Below are 19,184 nucleotides of genomic sequence, written 5' to 3' on the forward strand. Positions count from 1 at the left end.
GCCCAAGACGATAAAATTAAGGCCATTCAGTTCGGATAAGGTACAAACGATGAACGATATTATGAAATACTAAATCAACTACTGAAACTGCTTTTCCTTTAATATTGGTTTGCAGCAAATATTCACTGTACACCACACCACAAACTAAGTAATATTCAAATTGAACACTGTTCCACCGGATTGATTTCAGATAGGGAATTAGAATGCAAATGTCATCAATGCAGGTCTAAAGCCCTTTGCTGGGAAAATGTGTCTTTGTGGGTGCCCCCTGAATGTGCTAGATCACGGAGCGTGTCATCCTGATGTGACACAGCATACCAGCTTATGCGATGGCAGAATGCCTAATTTTACCTGTGCAGGTGTGGATAACAAATTTGCGTACCCTCTAAACAAAGCAAGTGCTGAGCTGCAGATGTGCCCTGCACGAGGGTTATTTAAAGGACTAATTGCAAGAAGGGAGAACTTCTCCTATTGCAAAGTACCTGGCAGGTGGGAATTTTATGGAGACTGCAAGTGTTGAAAACATGGCAAGTGTTGTGACTTAATTAAGCAGGATGCAAAATCTGAATTTTGTAATGGCGGGTTGAGGTGCAGAGATAAGTTAATGGTGTGTTTGTGGCGTGTTGAGCCTTGTGCAGGCCTGTGGTAGGTTCATACATGTAATACCTTTGCATGACATAAATACTCAATAAATGAATGCTCTATGTAATACAGTGCCATATATGAATAGAACTTTTAAAAATATGTTTTTTAATATCTTTTTTGAGAAACACACAATAATATTCATAAGCAAATACAAAAAATACAAACAAAACAAAGAAAAAGCAAATAACTTAAAGTCTATACCCAAAATCCAAAATCTCTAACAGCTGATGGTATCTAGGGGCACGATCTGCCGACCGCGTTGTGCTCGAACGAGCGCACGGCGTATCCGGTAATTCCTGGGGGAGTCCTCCTGCAAGCTTCTTGGTAGCCTTTACACCTCAGGAGATCTCCCCAGATCTTGGAGGCATGGGAATCAGAACACGGCCCAAATTGGGCGTGTCCAAACGGAGCGCACCTAAGTAGGGTATAAATCTACCTAGGTGATCATACCCAGTGTCTACCGGCCTCCCAGGATCTATTAGCCTCCCCAAGGAGGCCGTAGCTGCGTGCGTTTCAGTACTTGTCCACACAAATGTGGACCAGGTGGAATGGCACCCGGGAGTTCTCCCAGGCCATTATAGGCCCCTGGGTGGCCAGGGATAGTGCAGGATGACACCCTGGCCCTCCCCTGGAACCAGGGCACTTTGTCACTACCCAGATGGCACTGCCAAGGTGCCCAGTTGGTGCTGCCAAGTTGGCAGGAGCATTGCCAGCAGGCAGTGCCAGGGTTCCCGGGTGGTACTGCCTGGGTCAGGGACTGAGAGGAAGCCATGCCCATGAAAGGAGGATTGAGAGGGGTTATGAAGTGTGGGGGTGTGCAGGGCAGGTAAGTAGGGACCCCTGGAATGTTGGGATGGTTGGGGATCCTGGAAGGGGGGGGGGGGGGAATCTGAAAGGAGGCATGGGGGCGCCTGAAAAGGGGGTGTCCCCAGGGATCCCATAACAGGGTGTCCTCACTTGGGGGGTTGGGGGATAATGCCCAAGTGTATGGGGGTGACATTGCCCATGGATGTGATGTGTGGGGGACCCACATGCTCACTTAGAGATCGGGCACCCTTTTAAAATGGTGGCCTGATCTCTGAGTTCAGCTCCGCAGCAATGAAAAAAATTCTAAGGGTGCAATTGAACCAAATGGCATCTTGGAAAATTGGCAAATGGCAGCCAGGCACTCTGGCAGTGCTCCTGCCAGTGGCAATGCCACCTGGGCACCCATATAATTCCCCCTTGCCAGACACTTTGCAATAGAAGTTTTCCTTTACTTGCAATTAGGTGCCTGGTCCTTTAAATAACCCTAGTGCAGGGCGCATCTGCAGCTTAGCACTTGCTTTGTTTAGAGGGCATGCAGATTTGTTGTCCACACCTGCACAGGTAAAATTAGGCATTCTGCCATCACATCAGCTGGCATGCTGTGTCACATCACGATGACACACTCCGTGATCTAGCACATTCAGGTGACACCCGCAGACACATTTTTCCCAGAAAGGAGCTTTAGGCCTGCATTGATGACATTTGCATTCTAATTCCCTATCTGAAATCATTCCGGTGGAACCTTATCTGAACTGAAAATGTGGCTCTCTCTGACAATAATTAGAACTGACTGACAGCATATTACAAAACTAAATTCCTACATCTGCTTTTGTTTGAATTTGATTTAATTAGCATTTTCCTGATGTGTTATGAACCGTCTTATTTTTGCAAGCGTTTTTATTGGTTTGTGCACTTCCTGTCGTCAATATATTTTTCTTCAAAAATATTGCATCTAACATTTAATTTTTTGAAGCTCAGTCAAGTAAAGTATGATTTTTTTCCAACATAGTGGGCGCGATTCTCCACTCCCGGGCCGGTTGGGAGAATCGCCAGCCAGACAGTTGAAGAACAATGCCATGTCACTGTCTGCGCCCAACGGTCAGTTCACACCGGACCGCTCACCAGTGTGCCACTCTCCTGTGCCCATCAGCCACACGCACCCTGCGGCCATGTCCTCGTCGCCGTCCTGCCATATCAGGGCGGCTGACCTCTCCCTCACCCCCTCCCACCTGCACGCCGCTCCCTCATCCTCCCCCTCCCACCTGCACACTCTCCCACACGCCCCCCCACCTGCACACTCTCCCGCACCCCCCCCACCAGCACACTCTCCCGCAACCCCCCCTCCCACCTGCACGCTCTCCCAACCCCCCCTCCCACCTGCACGCCCTCCCACCCCCTCCCACCTGCACGCCCTCCCACCCCCTCCCACCTGCACGCTCTCCCACCCCCCCACCTGCACACTCTTCCCCCCCCGCCTGCACACTCTCCCACCCCCCCACCTGCACACTCTCCCACCCCCCACCTGCACACTCTCCCACCCCCCCCATCTGCACACTCTCCCACCCCCCTCCACCTGCACATTCTCCCACCCCCCTCCACCTGCACACTCTCCCACCCCACCCCCACCTGCACACTCTCCCACCCCCCTCCACCTGCACACTCTCCCACCCCCCCCACCTGCACACTCTCCCACCCCCCTCCACCTGCACACTCTCCCACCCCCCTCCACCTGCACAGTCTCCCACCCCCTCCACCTGCACATTCTCCCACCCCCCTCCACCTGCACACTCTCCCACCCCACCCCCACCTGCACACTCTCCCACCCCCCTCCACCTGCACACTCTCCCACCCCCCCCCACCTGCACACTCTCCCACCCCCCCCCCACCTGCACACTCTCCCACCCCCCTCCACACTCTCCCACCCCCCCTCCACCTGCACACTCTCCCACCCGCCCCCACCTGCACACTCTCCCACCCCCCCCACCTGCACACTCTCCCACCTCCCTCCACCTGCACACTCTCCCACCCCCCTCCACCTGCACATTCTCCCACCCCCCCCACCTGCACACTCTCCCACCCCCCCACCTGCACACTCTTCCCCCCCCCACCCACCTGCACACTCTCCCTCATCCCCCTCTCCCACCTGCACACTCTCCCTCATCCCCCCTCCCAGCTGCACACTCTCCCTCATCCCCCTCTCCCACCTGCACACTCTCCCGCACCCCCCCTTTGGCCGCAGCCTTCTCGGGTAAGCCGACCCGGTCTCCAGGAGCTGCACAACAGTCCGCTCACCTCCTCCCTGCTCAGCGTCAGCCGGCACGACTGGCTGACGACTTTAAAAAGCAGGTGTGAACGGCGACGGCGTGAACTGGGGTCAGCAGAGGGGATGGCAGCAGAGGGGATGGCAGCAGAGGGGATGGCAGCAGAGGGGATGGCAGCAGAGGGGATGGCAGCAGAGGGGATGGCCGCGGAGTGGCCCGTTGTCGACACTCAGGCCGCAGGCTCTCAGGACCCAAAGGGGGGGTGCGGGAGAGTGTGCAGGTGTGCAGGTGGGGGAGGGGGGGGGGAAGTGTGCAGGTGGTGGGGGGGAGGGGCGGGGGAGACTGTGCAGGCGGGGGGGGGGGGGAAGTGTGTGCAGGTGGGGGGGGTGGGAGTGTGCAGGTGGGGGTGGGGTGGGAGAGTGTGCATGTGGGGGGGGTGGGAGAGTGTGCAGGTGGGGGGGTGGGAGAATGTGCAGGTGGGGGAGGTGGGAGAGTGTGCAGGTGGGGGAGGTGGGAGAGTGTGCAGGTGGGGGGGCGGGAAGAGTGTGCAGGTGGGTGGGGGGTGGGAGAGCGTGCAGGTGGGATGGGGGGGTGCGGGAGAGTGTGCTGGTGGGGGGGGGTGAGGGAGAGTGTGCAGGTGGGGGGCATGTGGGAGAGTGTGCAGGTGGGAGGGGGGTGGGAGAGCGTGCAGGTGGGATGGGGGGGTGCGGGAGAGTGTGCTGGTGGGGGGGGGTGAGGGAGAGTGTGCAGGTGGGGGGCATGTGGGAGAGTGTGCAGGTGGGGGGGGGGGTGCGGGAGAGTGTGCAGGTGGGAGGGGGTGCGGGAGAATGTGCTGGTGGGGGGGTGGTGGGAGAGGGTGCATGTGGGAGGGGGGTGAGGGAGAGGTCAGCTGCCCTGATATGGCAGGACGGTGACGAGGACACGGCCGCAGGGTGCGTGTGGCTGATGGGCACAGGCGAGTGGCACACTGGTGAGCAGTACGGTGTGAACTGACCGTTGGGCGCAGACAGTGACCAGGTGTTAGGCTGGCTGCGTATCTGCAGCGCGACCAGGCCACCGGGGCACACAGGTATCCCATGCAGCCCGGCTGACAAGGTGTGGAAGAACCTCAGTGAAACATGTCGTTTCTCTGCCCCCCACCACCCTCCTGCAGGTCACCATGTATGCCAACCAGATAGCGATGTTGATTGCCGTGGTTGGAGCAGCAGCTCTGGAGTTTTCCATCCGGTAGCGTAGAGTCGGACGGCCCACAGTGGCTGCAGATGCAGCGGTTGCCGGTGCAGCAGAGGGGATGGCCGCGGAGTGGCCCGTCGCCGCCGCGCAGGCCACAGGCGCTCAGGACCCGAATGTACAGGGGGATGCCGAGGGGAAGATTGACCGCCAGACGGCGAGGAATGCAGAGGAAGTGCTTGGGGGGGGAGCAGGAGGCGGAGGAGGAGCAGGTGGAGCAGGAGGATCCACTGATGGAGGTGCCAGGGTGCCACAGGCGTCCAGCAAGGCCGAGGGTGTACCGTGACAGAATGCCGTTCGAGGCCCTACCGGACATCACATGCAGGAGGAGACTACGGTTCAGCAGGGAGACGGTCACACATATATGCCAGCTCGTGGCGCACCTCACACCACGTGGAATGGGAGGAGGACACGCGATACCAGTCTCCGTCAAGGTGACGGTGGCCCTAAACTTTTATGCGACCGGTCCCTTCCAGACGCCGAGCGGGGACCTATCCGGGATATCACAGGCATCGGTCCACAGGTGCATCAGGGCCGTCACCGACGCCTTATACGCCATCGTGGACAGGTACATAAAATTCCCCGAGGACCGAGCACAGCAGGAAGTACGGGCACGTGGATTTGCCAAGGTGGCCGGGATACCGATGGTCCAGGGTGTCATCGATGGTGTGCACGTCCCCATGTGCCCGCCTGCAGACAGCAGGGAAGTGTTCATGAACAGAAAGGGCGCATACTCCATGAACATTCAGGTGGTGTGCAACCCCCACATGAAGATCATGCACGTGTGTGCAAAGTACCCCGGCAGTGTGCATGACGCCTACATTCTGGCACAGTCGTTCATCCCGCAATGTTCGATGGATGCCCCCCCCACCCCCCCGGCTGAAGGGCTGGTTGCTGGGCGACAAGGGCAATCCATAGAGGTCATGGCTGCTGATGCCAATACGGAGGCCTCAGACCAACGCGGAGAGCCTATACAACGAGGCCCATGCAGCAACCAGGGGTGTGGTGGAGCGGTGCTTCGGGCTGCTGAAGATGCGCTTCAGATGCCTGGACCGATCAGGAGGGGCCCTGCAGTACCAACCTGACAGGGTCGGTCGCATGGTTGTGGTCTGCTGTGCACTGCACAACATTGCCATGCAGAGGGGAGATGACCTGGTGAAGGAGTCGGATGGAGCACCCGACGGCACCGGAGCCAACGCAAACGAGGGGGATGGGGAAGAGGAGGATGCAGAGGATGAGGACGATGGCGCGCATCAGGGTGGGGGAGGGGCACAGGACACAGACACTGCCCGGCTGCTCGTTACGTCCAGGAGGCTGCGCAACGGCACCGCCGCGGACAGCGTGCACGCGACGCGTTGGTGGCCGCATGGTTCACGCACTGTGGGGGTGGGATTCGCTGAACACTGCCACTTGCACCGTCACTCCTGCACACGGGCACCACACAGCACCCACAATCGGGAACCCTCACGAGCCCCCCTGGCACCGGACATAGCACACAGTCTTACAAGTCAAATTTAACAGTGCGTTTATTTGTGTGGTAAACATAGGTGCCCTGCCCACTACAACTAGACTGTGCCCTGCACCCGTGCCAACTTCCTACGTGCCTAACAACTTTGCCTTACGGGCCCTACCACTATGTCTAGGTGTGTTCCCAGATGGTACAGCAGGAGTGGAGGTGGACTGCTGAGAATCACGGCCTTCGACATGGCTTCCCGTCGGCACACGTTTCCTTGGGCGGCCCGGCTTCGATGGGCCAGGCTGCTCGGCGGGCATGCTGGATGGCGTGGTGCCACCCTGACCTGCCCGCTCCCCACCAGATGCGCCAGGGACGGAACGGGGGAAGGCCGGAGTGTACCGGGACGTCCCTTGATGGAGCTACCGGGACGGGCCCCAGAACCTCCTCCTCCCTCGGGGAGCCAGTGGCCCCCGGGCCTCACTGTAGGACGGAGATGCGCTCAGAGACATGCCCCGTTGCACCCCCGACACCTGGCGCTGCCAGTCCTGGAGGCCTGCAGCGGTATCGACCACAGTCCGAATGTTCGCCGAGACGGAGTCCAGGGAGTGCGACATTCCTGCCAAGGACTGTGCGATCTCAACCTGTGAGTGCACCACGCCATCCATCACGTGCGCCAGGCGGTCAATGCTCTCAGCGACCGACTGCTGGGACTGTGCCATCGCTTGCTGGGACCAGGCTATGGCATGGTGAGACTCAGCCAGGGCCCCGAGAGCGGCGGCAATGTCGTGTTGGCTCTGGCGCATGGCTACCTGTGAGAGGGCAACCCGCTCCTGGGCCATGGATGACGCGTGCACGTGAAGCCCAACGCCTTGCAGAACCTGACCCATGGCCAAAACCCTTTCACCCATTGCCTCCACCGCGGACACCACCCGTGCGGTGTCGGCCTGGGTGGCTGCGATGAGCTGCACCACTCCCTGCTCCTGGACGCGGATAGACTGCTCCAGCTGCGTGTGCAGGTCCTGGAAGATGGCCCTCATCCCGTTATTCTGTCCCTGGGTGTCCACACGCATCGGTTGTCCGGGTGGGTCAATTACATCCAGGAACCCGGGAACCGTCTGGGTGGCAGCTGGTTGCTGGGCCTGGGCTGCCCTCCGACCGTCCAGCCCCTCGGCTGCTCCAAACTCCACCTTCTGTTACCGGCTCGGCTGTGGGGTGCGCACCAGACAGTGACCTGGGAGCCTCATCACTTATATGCCCAACCGAGGTGGGTGTCTCTGTGATGGTGAACGGTGTGGGAGACAGCAGTGCCGCAAGCTCGAGGTCATCATCCGTCAAGAGTCTGGTGTGTACTGGTCCCCCTCATGGCCCGGCGCAAGCTCCATGCGGGCCATGTCGTCTTGACCTCCAGTTCGATCCAGCGGGTGTGTGGCCGTGATGTGGGCTTCGGCATGACTGTCCACCCTGTGCCCCTCACTAATGTCTGTCCCGGTGGTCTCAGCGTCCCGGTGCTATGTCCCAGACTGTGAGGTCTGCCCTCCTGTCCGACCGACTGCCAACCTCTGGCGTGCGTCCCTGGGTGCAGTTGCGGTGGGCGGCGTTGCGCTGCTTCGTGGGCGAGACGTCCCTGAAGGTTCGGCGGGTGGCCCTGGGGCACATAAAAGATTCGGGGTTCGTTACACACGGTGGCCCAGGTGTATGGTGGTGGTGGGTGCACAGTGTGAGGGGGGAGGGAATCGGGGGTGAAATGGCCAAAGTGTGAGGGGGGATGGGATCGAGGGTGCAGTGGCCAGAGTGTGAGGGGGGCGATGACGGGTTGGGGGTGGGGAGGACGTGTAGGGTTCTCTCACTTGCTTCTGCGCCTCCGACCTGGCATTGGCGCGACCTCCCGGGTGGCGGATCCCCCAGCGAGGTCCAGGGCCCTCTCCTTGTGAACAGTTAGGGGGTGCAGGATCGGAGAACCCCCTCCGGTTCTCATGCGGCTGGTTGTGCGCTGTCTTCTCCTGGGGGGGGGGGGGGGGGGGGGGGATGGCTTCGCTCCAGGTGTGGTCCCGGGGCTCATGTGGGTCGAGCAGATAGTTGGGCACCGTGACCCCCCCAAACCCCCCTGACCCCCCCAACATCGCCTCTGATGCCCCAGTCCCCCCCAACACTCCAACCGCCCCTGGTGACCCCCACCGCAGCACCGCCCCTGATGCCCCAGTCCCCCCCAACACTCCCAACCGTGCCGGGGGGGGGGGGATGGCTTCGCTCCAGCGGGTGGTCCCGGGGCTCATGTGGGTCGAGCAGATAGTTGGGCACCGTGACCCCCCCAAACCCCCCTGACCCCCCCAACATCGCCCCTGATGCCCCAGTCCCCCCCCAACACTCCCAACCGCGCCTGGTGACCCCCACCCCAGTACCGCCCCTGATGCCCCAGTCCCCCCCAACACTCCCAACCGTGCCGGGGGGGGGAGGGGGGGGGGGGGGCTGGGGGCACACGCATGGCACTTACCCTGGCAGCCCGGGTGAGGTCGTGCAGCTTCTTGCGGCACTGCTCCCCCGTCCGGAGGGTCTGCCCCACAGCACTGACTGCGGTGCCCACCTCCCGCCAGCCGCGCCTCACCGCGCTGGATGGCTGACGATACCCACGTCTTGGGCAGAGGGTGGCCCTTCTCCGTTCCACCTCATCCACCAGGGTGTCCAGGTCCGTGTCCCGGAACCTCGGTGCGGCTCTTCGGGGCTCAGCCATCTCCTCTCTTCTCCTCCGGGTCCTCTGGGCGCGGATCGCGCAATTTATGACGCAGCGCTGCGTCATTCGGGCGTCACGCGGTGACGACGTGGCCGTCGCGGCACCCCCCCCCCCCGAGGTTCTCGCGGCCCCGATCCTAGTCCATTTTCGGGCCCTGAATCGGTCGGGATCGGGGCCGTTTCGCGCCGTCGTGGACCTCGACGGCGGGGCCGCTTCGGCGCGGGAGTGGAGAATCGCGCCCAGTGTCTTTCAGGTTCAATTTGAATTTCCATTATTATTTGTTCACAAATAGCAAGGCAACAGAGTAAGCATTCGTGTCAGGGCCGGGTTTCTCCGGTATCCTGCGGGGCGGCCGTACCGGAGCCAAAGAGTGGCGTGAACCACTCCGGCGTCGGGCCACCCGGAAGGTGCGGAATCCTCCGTACCTTCGGGGGCGAGGTGTGGCGCATCGCCAAGCGATGCCGAAGGGCCTCCACCGGCCGGCTCGAGTTGGCCCATGTGCAGGAGCGCCAGCGTGTTCCCAGAACCGCTGGCGTAATCCCTGCTCATGCGCAGGGAGTTTCTTCTCCGCACCGGCCATGGCGGAGCTTTACACAGGCTGGCGCGGAGGGAAAGAGTGCCCACACGGCACAGGCACGCCCACAGATCGGTGCGCCCCGATCGTGGGCCAGGCCACCGTGCGCCCCCCCCCGGGGCCGGATCCCTCGCAGCGAATCTGCAAGCCGCCCTCAAAGCCAGGTCTTCCTATATGGACCTTGTCTAATCCACGCCAGCGGCCGGATACCCCCCCCCACTGAGGACTCAGCAGGCGCGCTCAGAGCCAGGCCCCGCCGGTACGGACCTGGTCCAATCCACGCTGGCGGGAGCGGCCGAAAATGGGCGACCGCTCGGCTCATCGGGGACTGGAGAATCGCAGGGGGGGGCGGCCACTGCCAACGGCCCCCAACCGGCGCGGCGCGATCCCTGTCCCTGCCAAAAAAACAGCGCCGGAGAATTCGGCAGCCGCCGTTGGTGCGGCGGGGCGGAATTCACGCCGCCCCCCCGGCAATTCTCTGACCCGGCGGGGAGTCGGAGAATCCCGCCCCAGATTCTAGCATCCGCAGTAATTTGCTTTTACAGAGAAAGCAGTTCACTGAAGTTTTCAATCTGCTTTTAGTGTGCGCTGGCAAATCTCTGCTGGAAAGCATTGGGAGCAACTTTGTGATCAGGACGGATTGACTCCTTAGCATCCAGTTTTTCAGTGCTACAAGTGCCAAGCTGCAACATGTATGCACACTGCTGGCAGCGTTAGACACACCAAGTGCCATTTTGGTGAAGATGTTAACACACACACATGAAATGGCCACCAGAAGTATGCACATGAGGCAGGTCATGATATCAATCAGGTAACACTAGTTCGAAGGCTAGGCTGCTATTTTGGAGCTCAATGCCCCAGTTAATGCCCTCTCAACTTGGTACAGCTCAACACTCATTCAACAGCAGAAAGGATTTCATCAATGCTGTTTAAAGGGAGCACCAACAGAGGTTAGTAGTTGATTGATTTTTACTAGTTGTTGCTGCGATTGTAGAAGCGTTAGGTAGTGTTTCCCAGTTATTCAAAGTTCCTGAAGGCCACAGGGAGTGGTGTGAGCAGGTGCTGAAAAACTCTAATCTGGGGCGACATTCTCCGACCCCCCACTGGGTCGGAGAATCGCCGGGGGCTGGCGTGAATCCCGCCCCCACCGGTTGCCGAAGTCTCCGGCACCGGATATTCGGCGGGGGGCGGGAATCGCGCCGCGCCGGTTGGCGGGCCCCCCCCCGGATGGGCCAAAGTCCCGCCGATAAATTGCCTGTCCCGCCGGCGTAAATTAAATCACCTACCTTACCGGCGGGACAAGGCGGCGCGGTAGGGCTCCGGGGTCCTGGGGGGGGGGGCGCGGGGCGATCTGACCCCGGGGGGTGCCCCCACAGTGGCCTGGCCCGCGATCGGGGCCCACCGATCCACGGGCGGGCCTGTGCCGTGGGGGCACTCTTTCCCTTCCGCCTCCGCCACGGTCTCCACCATGGCGGAGGTGGAAGAGACTCCCTCCACTGCGCATGCGCGGGAAACTGTCAGCGGCCGCTGACGCTCCCGCGCATGCGCCGCCCGGAGATGTCATTTCCGCGCCAGCTGACGGGGCAACAAAGGCCGTTTCCGCCAGCTGGCGGGGCGGAAATTCCTCCGGCGTCGGCCTAGCCCCTCAATGTTGGGGCTCGGCCCCCAAAGATGCGGAGCATTCCGCACCTGTGGGGCGGCGTGATGCCCGTCTGATTGGCGCCGTTTTGGGCGCCAGTCAGCGGACATCGCGCCGTTTCCGGAGAATTTTGCCCCTGATATCAAAGAATCAGCACAAATCACTTGCTCCCAACTTCCGTGTGGTAGTTTACGTTCCTCTTGGCCTAGAGTATGACAGGGATAATGAGCAGAGGTGACACAGTATGACAAACTGTTGTATAAGGGTGGAGGTGGAAGGGGACAAAGACTTCCCAGCAGGAAGTCATATTCACCCAGGGATTTCAGGGAGCATTTTGCCTACCACTGTGAGGAACACTTCTAAGAATGTTTTTAGTGAAATCTGTCACGTGCTGCAGCCTCAAGCGTGGAGTGTGGGGGGAGCTGGCAACATTTGCAACATCTTCCAGTTTGTCATCCACTGTTGCAAAAAGGTCACTGATGCTCTGTTATTCCAAGAGAACTGAATATATTTCATTCTTTCTTGCCAGAGAAAAAAGAGCAGGAGCAAGCACTTAGCTGCGAGTGAATTGCAGGTTCCCCATGATACTGGTACCAATGGCTGCCCACATGTCACTTTGTGGCTGCTATTTGCCAATTCTGAGAGGTGCCACAGCATAAAGAAAAGTCATTCCTTCAATGTTCATAAGTAATGAAGGGCACACAATAAGTTGGAAAGACAGACAGATCGGCAAAGGAGGAGGGGGAGGCCTGATAGTAAAGGATGACATATGGTAATGAATGAGAAAAGATCTGGCCTCACACAGTAGAATCAGTATTGATGGAAATTAGGAACAGCAATCGTCAGAAAACACTGTTGGGAGTAGTTTATAGGCCCTGAACAGTAGTTATACCATTGGGCAGAGCATTAAACAAGAAATTATTGGATAAAAGCAAATTAATGCAGATGCTGGAATCTGAAACAAAAGTAGAAAATACTGGACAATCAAAACAGGTCTGACAGCATCTGTGGAGAGAAAACAGAGATAATTTTCAAGTCTAGATGATTCTTTGTCAATGAAATGATTGGAGGTTGTATTCAAAGGACCATTAAAACACCTAGAGAGTCACTACTGAGCAACAAGGGTGAGAATCTGTCTTCCATTTGCCTTTGTCTATCCTGGTATCCACAGCTACAGGGTTGCATTTTACAACTTATCATGATCCCCATCATACCCTCCCCCGACATATACAAGGTCAGGTGCAACACAACAATTTAACTCTGGGGCAGTGTTGATTATTTTATGCTGATCTCTGGAGGAAGTCCAACCTTAGAGAGCTTCCAGCCAGAAAATTGGCAGCTCTATACTCCCAGCAGCACCAGCCAGGAGAAGGGTCACGGAAAATCCTATCATGCCTCGGAGCCCAGGTAAGTCCGGAGACAGGGGTTTTGGTGGCACTGGATTCAACAGGTCATAAGGGAGAGTTGAAGGAGCAAGGGTCTTGGGATGTGCCTCCGATGGGTCCTGGAGTCTGCAACGGAGAGCCTCCTCTGTGTCATAATATCCACTCATGTATATAATGAGATGCAGACAGGCAGTGATTGACACACAGGATAACCAATGAACACACACGACACATAAAAACCAATCACCAGACAGGACACCACCACTATAAAGCACACAGGGCATTAAGACTCTCCCCCTCTCTACAGGACACAGCTACTGAGATAGTAAAAGTGCACAAGCCAGTGAGCACTATCACCATGAGGTAGAGAGTTAGTCTGGTCAAGCCAGTAGGAGGTTATCAGTTAGATTAATAGAGTGTCAACTCACAGCAGACTATGTACAGCAATCAGGAAGTTCAATAAAACAGTGTTGGACCATCTCCAGTGTCAGAAGCCTGTTTCTAGTTTCACTGCATCCAGTTGCAGTCAACGTTGAACCAACTTACTTAACACATCATGGTACCAGGGTGCTATTAATCCTAACAAACCTATCTCGAGAGCATCTGCAATGACCAGCAAGCAGCCATCCAGCGGCATGGAAAGGTTCCAGCCTCCTTCGCAACTCCGGATCTCCGGCAACCTCGGTGCCAAATGGAAAGTCTTCAAACAAAAGTTATTTCTGTACATCGAGGCCTCCGACCTCGAGGCAGCATCGGATGCCAGAAAGATCGCGCTGATCCTGTCGACTGCGGGGGATCACGCCATCCACATCTATAACTCGCTTACGTTTGCCGATGGCGAAGACAAGACAAAGTTCAAGACAGTTCTGCTGAAATTCAATAGCCACTGAGACATTGAGGTGCATGAGAGCTTTGAACGGTACATCTTCCAACAGAGGCTTCAGGGTAAGGATGAACCTTTTCAGTCCTTCTTGACCCATCTCCACATCCTAGCGCAGTCATGTAATTATGACTCGACGACTGATTCCATGATCCGGGATCAGATCGTTTTCGGGGTCCAGTCCGACTCCCTGTGGGAGCAGCTCCTCAAAATTAAACAGCTGACCCTCTCCGTCGCTATCGAGACGTGCGTTGTCCATGAGCATGCCAGAAATCGCTACTCCCACATCAGGGTGGCAGAAACTGCAAAACTGGCCTCCCACGAGGCAGAAAGGGTGCAGGCCATAGCGAAAATGCAAGGCCTGAGCATCGAGGAGAGTGGCCGCTTTGCGCGCTTTTCTTGGGTCCCCGCGCATGCACGACACGATCGGGTGGACGATGAGGCCGAAGACCCTGAGGCGCATGCGCGAACGTCGGCCGACCGCACTGTGCATGCGCGATGGCGCACAGAACGTACTGACGTCAGCATCATGACGTGTCCAAATTGTGGCTCCGCCCATTTAAAGCGGCAATGTCCAGCCAAAGGCAGGCGATGTCTACAGTGTGGAAAGCCTGGCCACTACGCGGCCTTCTGCAGGTCCGCTCCACCGAACAACAGCCAGCGATCCCAGCTGCAGCACAGACGTGTCTGCTGCGTGCAACAAGGCATGCAGGATTCCGATCCAGACAGCCCAACGGACCACGATGCTGACTGCCTCGAGTCTCCAAATCGGGTGGGCATCATCACCACATGCGAGTTGGTCTCTACCATGCCTGCCAACCGCCTTTTGATCCTCAGTGTGGATCCTGACGACGAGTGGTGTGCCGTCATCACGGTCAATCAGTCTCGCATCCGATTTAAATTGGACACTGGCGCGTCTGTGAACCTCATATCACAGTCGGACCTCGACAGCATCCGACACCAACCTAGCATTCTTCCACCAGCCTGCCAGCTCCTTGACTACAATGGTAATGCCATAGCTGCCAGTGGGTCGTGTCAGCTAGATGTCTCTCACAAGGAAATCAAGGCGATGTTGAAATTCGAGAACGTCCAGCCTGACAAGGCATCCCTGCTCGGTGCTCGCGCATGCAAACTCCTAAATCTGGTACAGCGAGTTCATGCCATGTCCTCGACATCGGCGACGGCCTCGCCCAATGCGAATCTGCAGGCTGAGATAGACGACATTCTCACACAATACCACAGTGTGTTTGATGGGATGGGCACGCTCCCATATCGCTACAAGACATTGCTCAAACCGAATGCCACCCCAGTCATCCATGCACCACGCCAGGTGCCGGCTCCTCTCAAGGATTGTCTGAAAACGTAGCTACGAGAGCTCCAAGACCAGGGCATCACCTCAAAGGTCACGGAACCCACAGACTGGGTCAGCTCCATGGTCTGCGTCAAGAAAACCTCTGGCGAACTCCACATTTGCATTGATCCCAAAGACCTGAATCGCAACATCATGCGAGAGCATTACCCGATCCCGAAGCGTGAAGAATTGACCTTTGAGATGGTTCACGCCAAATTCTTTACCAAGCTGGACGCCTCCCGTGGCTTCTGGCAAATTCAGCTGGATGAGTCCAGTCGGAAGCTGTGCAATTTTAACCCTCCGTTCGGCAGGTATTGCTACAACCGCTTGCCTTTTGGTGTCATATCAACTTCCGAAGTATTTAATCACATAATGGAGCAAATGATGGAGGGCATCGAGGGGGTGCGAGTCTATGTGGACAACATGATCATCTGGTCCACGACGCCCGAGGATCACATTGCTCGCCTCAAACAGGTTTTCCAGAGGATTCATGAAAATGGCCTCCAGATCAACAGGGCCAAATGCTCATTTGGGCGGTCCGCTATCAAGATTTTAGGGGACCACATTTCACAGCAAGGTGTGCAACCTGACGCCACCATGGTGCTGGCAATCAGTGCCATGAAGACACCAGAGGACAAAAAGGCGGTCCTCCGCTTCCTCAGGATGGTAAATTTTCTGGGAGAATTCATTCCCAACATGGCATCACACACCACGGCCCTCCGGCATCTCGTTAAAAAGTCAACAGTGTTCCAGTGGCTTCCCGCACATCAAGCGGAGTGGCTTGAGCTGAAGGCGAAGCTCACCACAGCCCCAGTACTGACCCAACCAAGGATACCAAAATATCCACAGACGCAAGCCAGGACGGCATTGGGGAGGTGCTCCTCCAGCGAGACGATTCCCCGTCCTGGGCTCCAGTGGCATATGCCTCCAGGGCCATGACTCCGACCGAACAATGGTATGCCCAGATCGAAAAGGAGTGCCTGGGTCTCCTGACAGGAATAGTCAAGTTTCATGACTACATATACGGCCTGCCGAAGTTCACGGTGGAAACAGACCACAGGCCTTTAGTCCACATAATCCAGAAGGATTTAAATGACATGACACCTCGGCTGCAGCGAATTCTTCTTCGTCTCCACCGATATGACTTCGAACTCGTCTATACACCGGGCAAGGAGCTGATCGTCGCGGATGCCCTATCCCGATCCATCACCATGCCGTGTGAACAAGGTGACTTCATTCGCCACATCGAGGCACAGGTGCAGTTGTGTGCCAGCAACCTCCCAGCCACTGATGAACGAGTTGTCCAGATACGCAAAGAAACTGCCAAAGATCCTCTACTGCAGCGCCTGAGGCAACACCCTGCCCATGGCTGGCAAAAGGGGCAGTGCCCCCAGTTCTTCAACGTTAAGGACGAGTTAACGGTTGTCGAGGGGATCCTTCTTAAATTAGATACAATCGTCATTCCCCAAAGCATGCAAGCCATGGTGCTCAGGCAGATCCATGAGGGTCACCACGGGGGTCGAAAAATGTCGACACAGAGCTCGGCAGGCAGTCTACTGGCCTGGCATCAGCCAGGACATTGCCAACGCGTTCCTCAACTGCACAACATGCCAGAAGTTTCAACCAGCTCAGCCAAATGAAACACTGCTACAGCACGAGATCGTGACTTCTCCGTGGTCCAAGGTGGGGATAGAACTCTTTCACGCAAGTGGGCGTGATTACATGCTCTTGATCGACTACTTCTCCAGCTACCCAGAAGTGGTGAAACTGTCGGACCTCACGTCAAAGTCAGTGATTAAAGCCTGCAAAGAGACATTTGCCAGGCATGGCATACCACTCACAGTAATGAGTGACAATGGCCCATATTTCTACAGCCAAGAGTGGTCCGACTTTGCACGATCCTACCACTTCAGTCACATCACATCCAGTCCCATTACCCGCAATCAAACGGGAAGTCCGAAAAAGGGGTCCATATTGTCAAGCGGTTGCTGTGCAAGGCTGCAGACTCAGTCTCGGACTTCAACCTGGCGCTGTTGGCATACAGGGCAACCCCTCTGTCGACTGGTTTGTCTCCGGTGCAGTTGCTCATGAACCGCAACCTGAGGACGACTGTTCCAGCCATCCATGTTCCAGACCTTGACTGCCTCATGGTGCTGCAGAAAGTGCAGTGATCCAGGGACCAGCAGAAGATCACGTATGATGCTCATGCCAAGGATCTACCTCCGCTGGCACCAGACGATGTTGTTCGCATCCAGTTGCCTGAGGGAGGTTGGTCAGCCCCAGCTATTGCTGACATGCAGGCTGCCCCTAGGTCCTTCGTTGTCCAAATGGCTGATGGCTCCATTCTACGGCGCAACAGGAGGGCGTTACGAAAAGTTCCCTGCCCACCGCCTGGCCACATTTCTCCGCATGTCATCATGCTTCCTCCGGACATCTCGCAAAACGAGGCCACCGATCTGGCAGCGATCCCGCCTCTCCATGAGACCACCGACATGGCAGCAATCTCATCTGTCCAAGTGCCGGCGTCCCCCCCTCCACCTCTGAGGCGATCGACAAGAATTTGTCGCCCGCCACAAAGACTGAATCTATAGACTTAAATCTTGTAAATTTTGTTCAGTTTGCTCTGTATCTGCACGATAGACACCTTCCCATGTAGATATGGTCATTCACTCACCACTTGTATATAATCATGCATGTACATATATTGTCACATTCCAAAACTAACTTCAAAAAGGGGAGATGTCACTCTGTACTAAACCATTGCCTGACATCAGCCAGCATAGCTATTGCCGCTGAGTTTCACACATGGCGTGGACCTCCTCCTGGCACGGGTAACATACAGACAGTGGTGAGATGAGGCCCTCAAGTGACCATTAATTGAGCCTCAAAAAGCAAAGCGAGGGCGGGCCATCAAAATCTCTTCTGCCCTCTGTAAAGTATCAGAAAGGTCAAAGGTGGGTGGGTAGCAGTGGGAAGACTGGATTTTGTATGCCAGCCCCATCTTCGAACTTGCCAGCTTGAGTTTATGAAATCTAGCCCATGGTGACAGCAGTATGAGCTTGTATGGCAACAAGTTGACCTTGCATGTCTTCAGTCTGAGCCTTCTGCTGCAACACGCAAAGTTGGTGTGGCTTCTGCTTGAACTGCATTAGAAGCGAAGATATCAGCCATCAGATATTGCATGGTGGTTTTATCTGCAAGTGCACTAATGGAATGGGAACTCATTCCACACTGGAATGGATGTGCTCCAAGCTCTGCACAAAGCTATTGGCCAGGTTGGTGTTGGACACCTCGTCGATATTGGCCAAAGTCTGTCTGGAAAGCCTGCCATTGCATTGCATTGAGCATTTCGAATCAGTCTTCTTCTGTTGGTCAACCCAGTCAAATCTTCATCTGAATCTCTGATAGCAGAACTCAGGGGTGACCTCACCTTCCAGCAGGTTGGCATCTGCATTACCTTCGTCCCCTTACCCTAGCTGAAGGACACTTACCCAGTGTCTCAACTGCTGCAAATCTAGCTATCATCTAAAGTATGTGTAGTGTCAGTACCTGGGATTGTGGCTGTGAATGTAAGAGTGAGTGATGCTGCTTCTTCTTCTTCCTGCTCCTCCACCTCTTTCTCTTCCACCACTGCCTGGATTGGTTGGTGTTCTTCGATATCTGAAAGAAGAAAGGCACAAGGGTACAGTTGTGGTGATGAAAGGGGAAAGCAAGAGGGGCATGTATTAACCGTGTGCAGTTTGTTTAAGCAGAAGAGATTGTGAGAAATGGGGGATTGTTTCTTCTTCGTGGATAAGGACCCAAGCCATGGCTGACCGACACCAATTAGATTCTGCTGCGTCCATGATGTGGCACCTTGTTTTATAAGAGAGGGACAAGTGTGCCAGTGAATGTGATGCAACGGATTTGTGTGATTTGGAATAACTGGTAATATGTGCAAGATATGAGATATGGGCAGGAGGCTTGCAGTAGTGCTGAGGGTAGGAGTGTGAAGTGAAGCTATGAGTGTGCCATAATTGATAGAGATCATTGTAGATGAGTTTACTAGTGCAGTAGATAGGATATGGCATTTAAAGCTGCATTCACTGTCTTTGCCCACATGCATGAGGTAATCAAACTTTTTGTGACCCTCCATCCAGGTGCTCGCCATTTGGCTCCTGGCATTTTTCACCAAGATCATCTGGTCTCACTGTCTTCAGTGTTTGAGTGAAGGGCCTCCTGCTCCTCT

At 56.4% G+C, this 19,184-nt stretch overlaps 1 protein-coding gene across 2 annotated transcripts in view; it reads right to left on the bottom strand.

The window, feature by feature from the left end:
* Nucleotides 1-19,184, bottom strand: part of LOC140408560 (tolloid-like protein 1) — a 537,833-nt gene that overhangs the window by 73,955 nt on the left and 444,694 nt on the right. Inside the window, exon 17 of one of the 2 annotated variants that reach the window (XM_072495934.1) lies at nucleotides 18,506-18,616. The exons of the other annotated variant lie outside the window; for it this stretch is intronic. Within the exon in view, the coding sequence (XP_072352035.1) occupies nucleotides 18,506-18,616 (111 nt within the window). The remainder of the gene's footprint in view (nucleotides 1-18,505; nucleotides 18,617-19,184) is intronic. 2 annotated transcript variants of the gene reach the window in all.

This window comes from Scyliorhinus torazame, chromosome 3 (genome assembly GCF_047496885.1).
Source record: "Scyliorhinus torazame isolate Kashiwa2021f chromosome 3, sScyTor2.1, whole genome shotgun sequence".
Classification (NCBI taxonomy): Eukaryota; Metazoa; Chordata; class Chondrichthyes; order Carcharhiniformes; family Scyliorhinidae; genus Scyliorhinus; species Scyliorhinus torazame.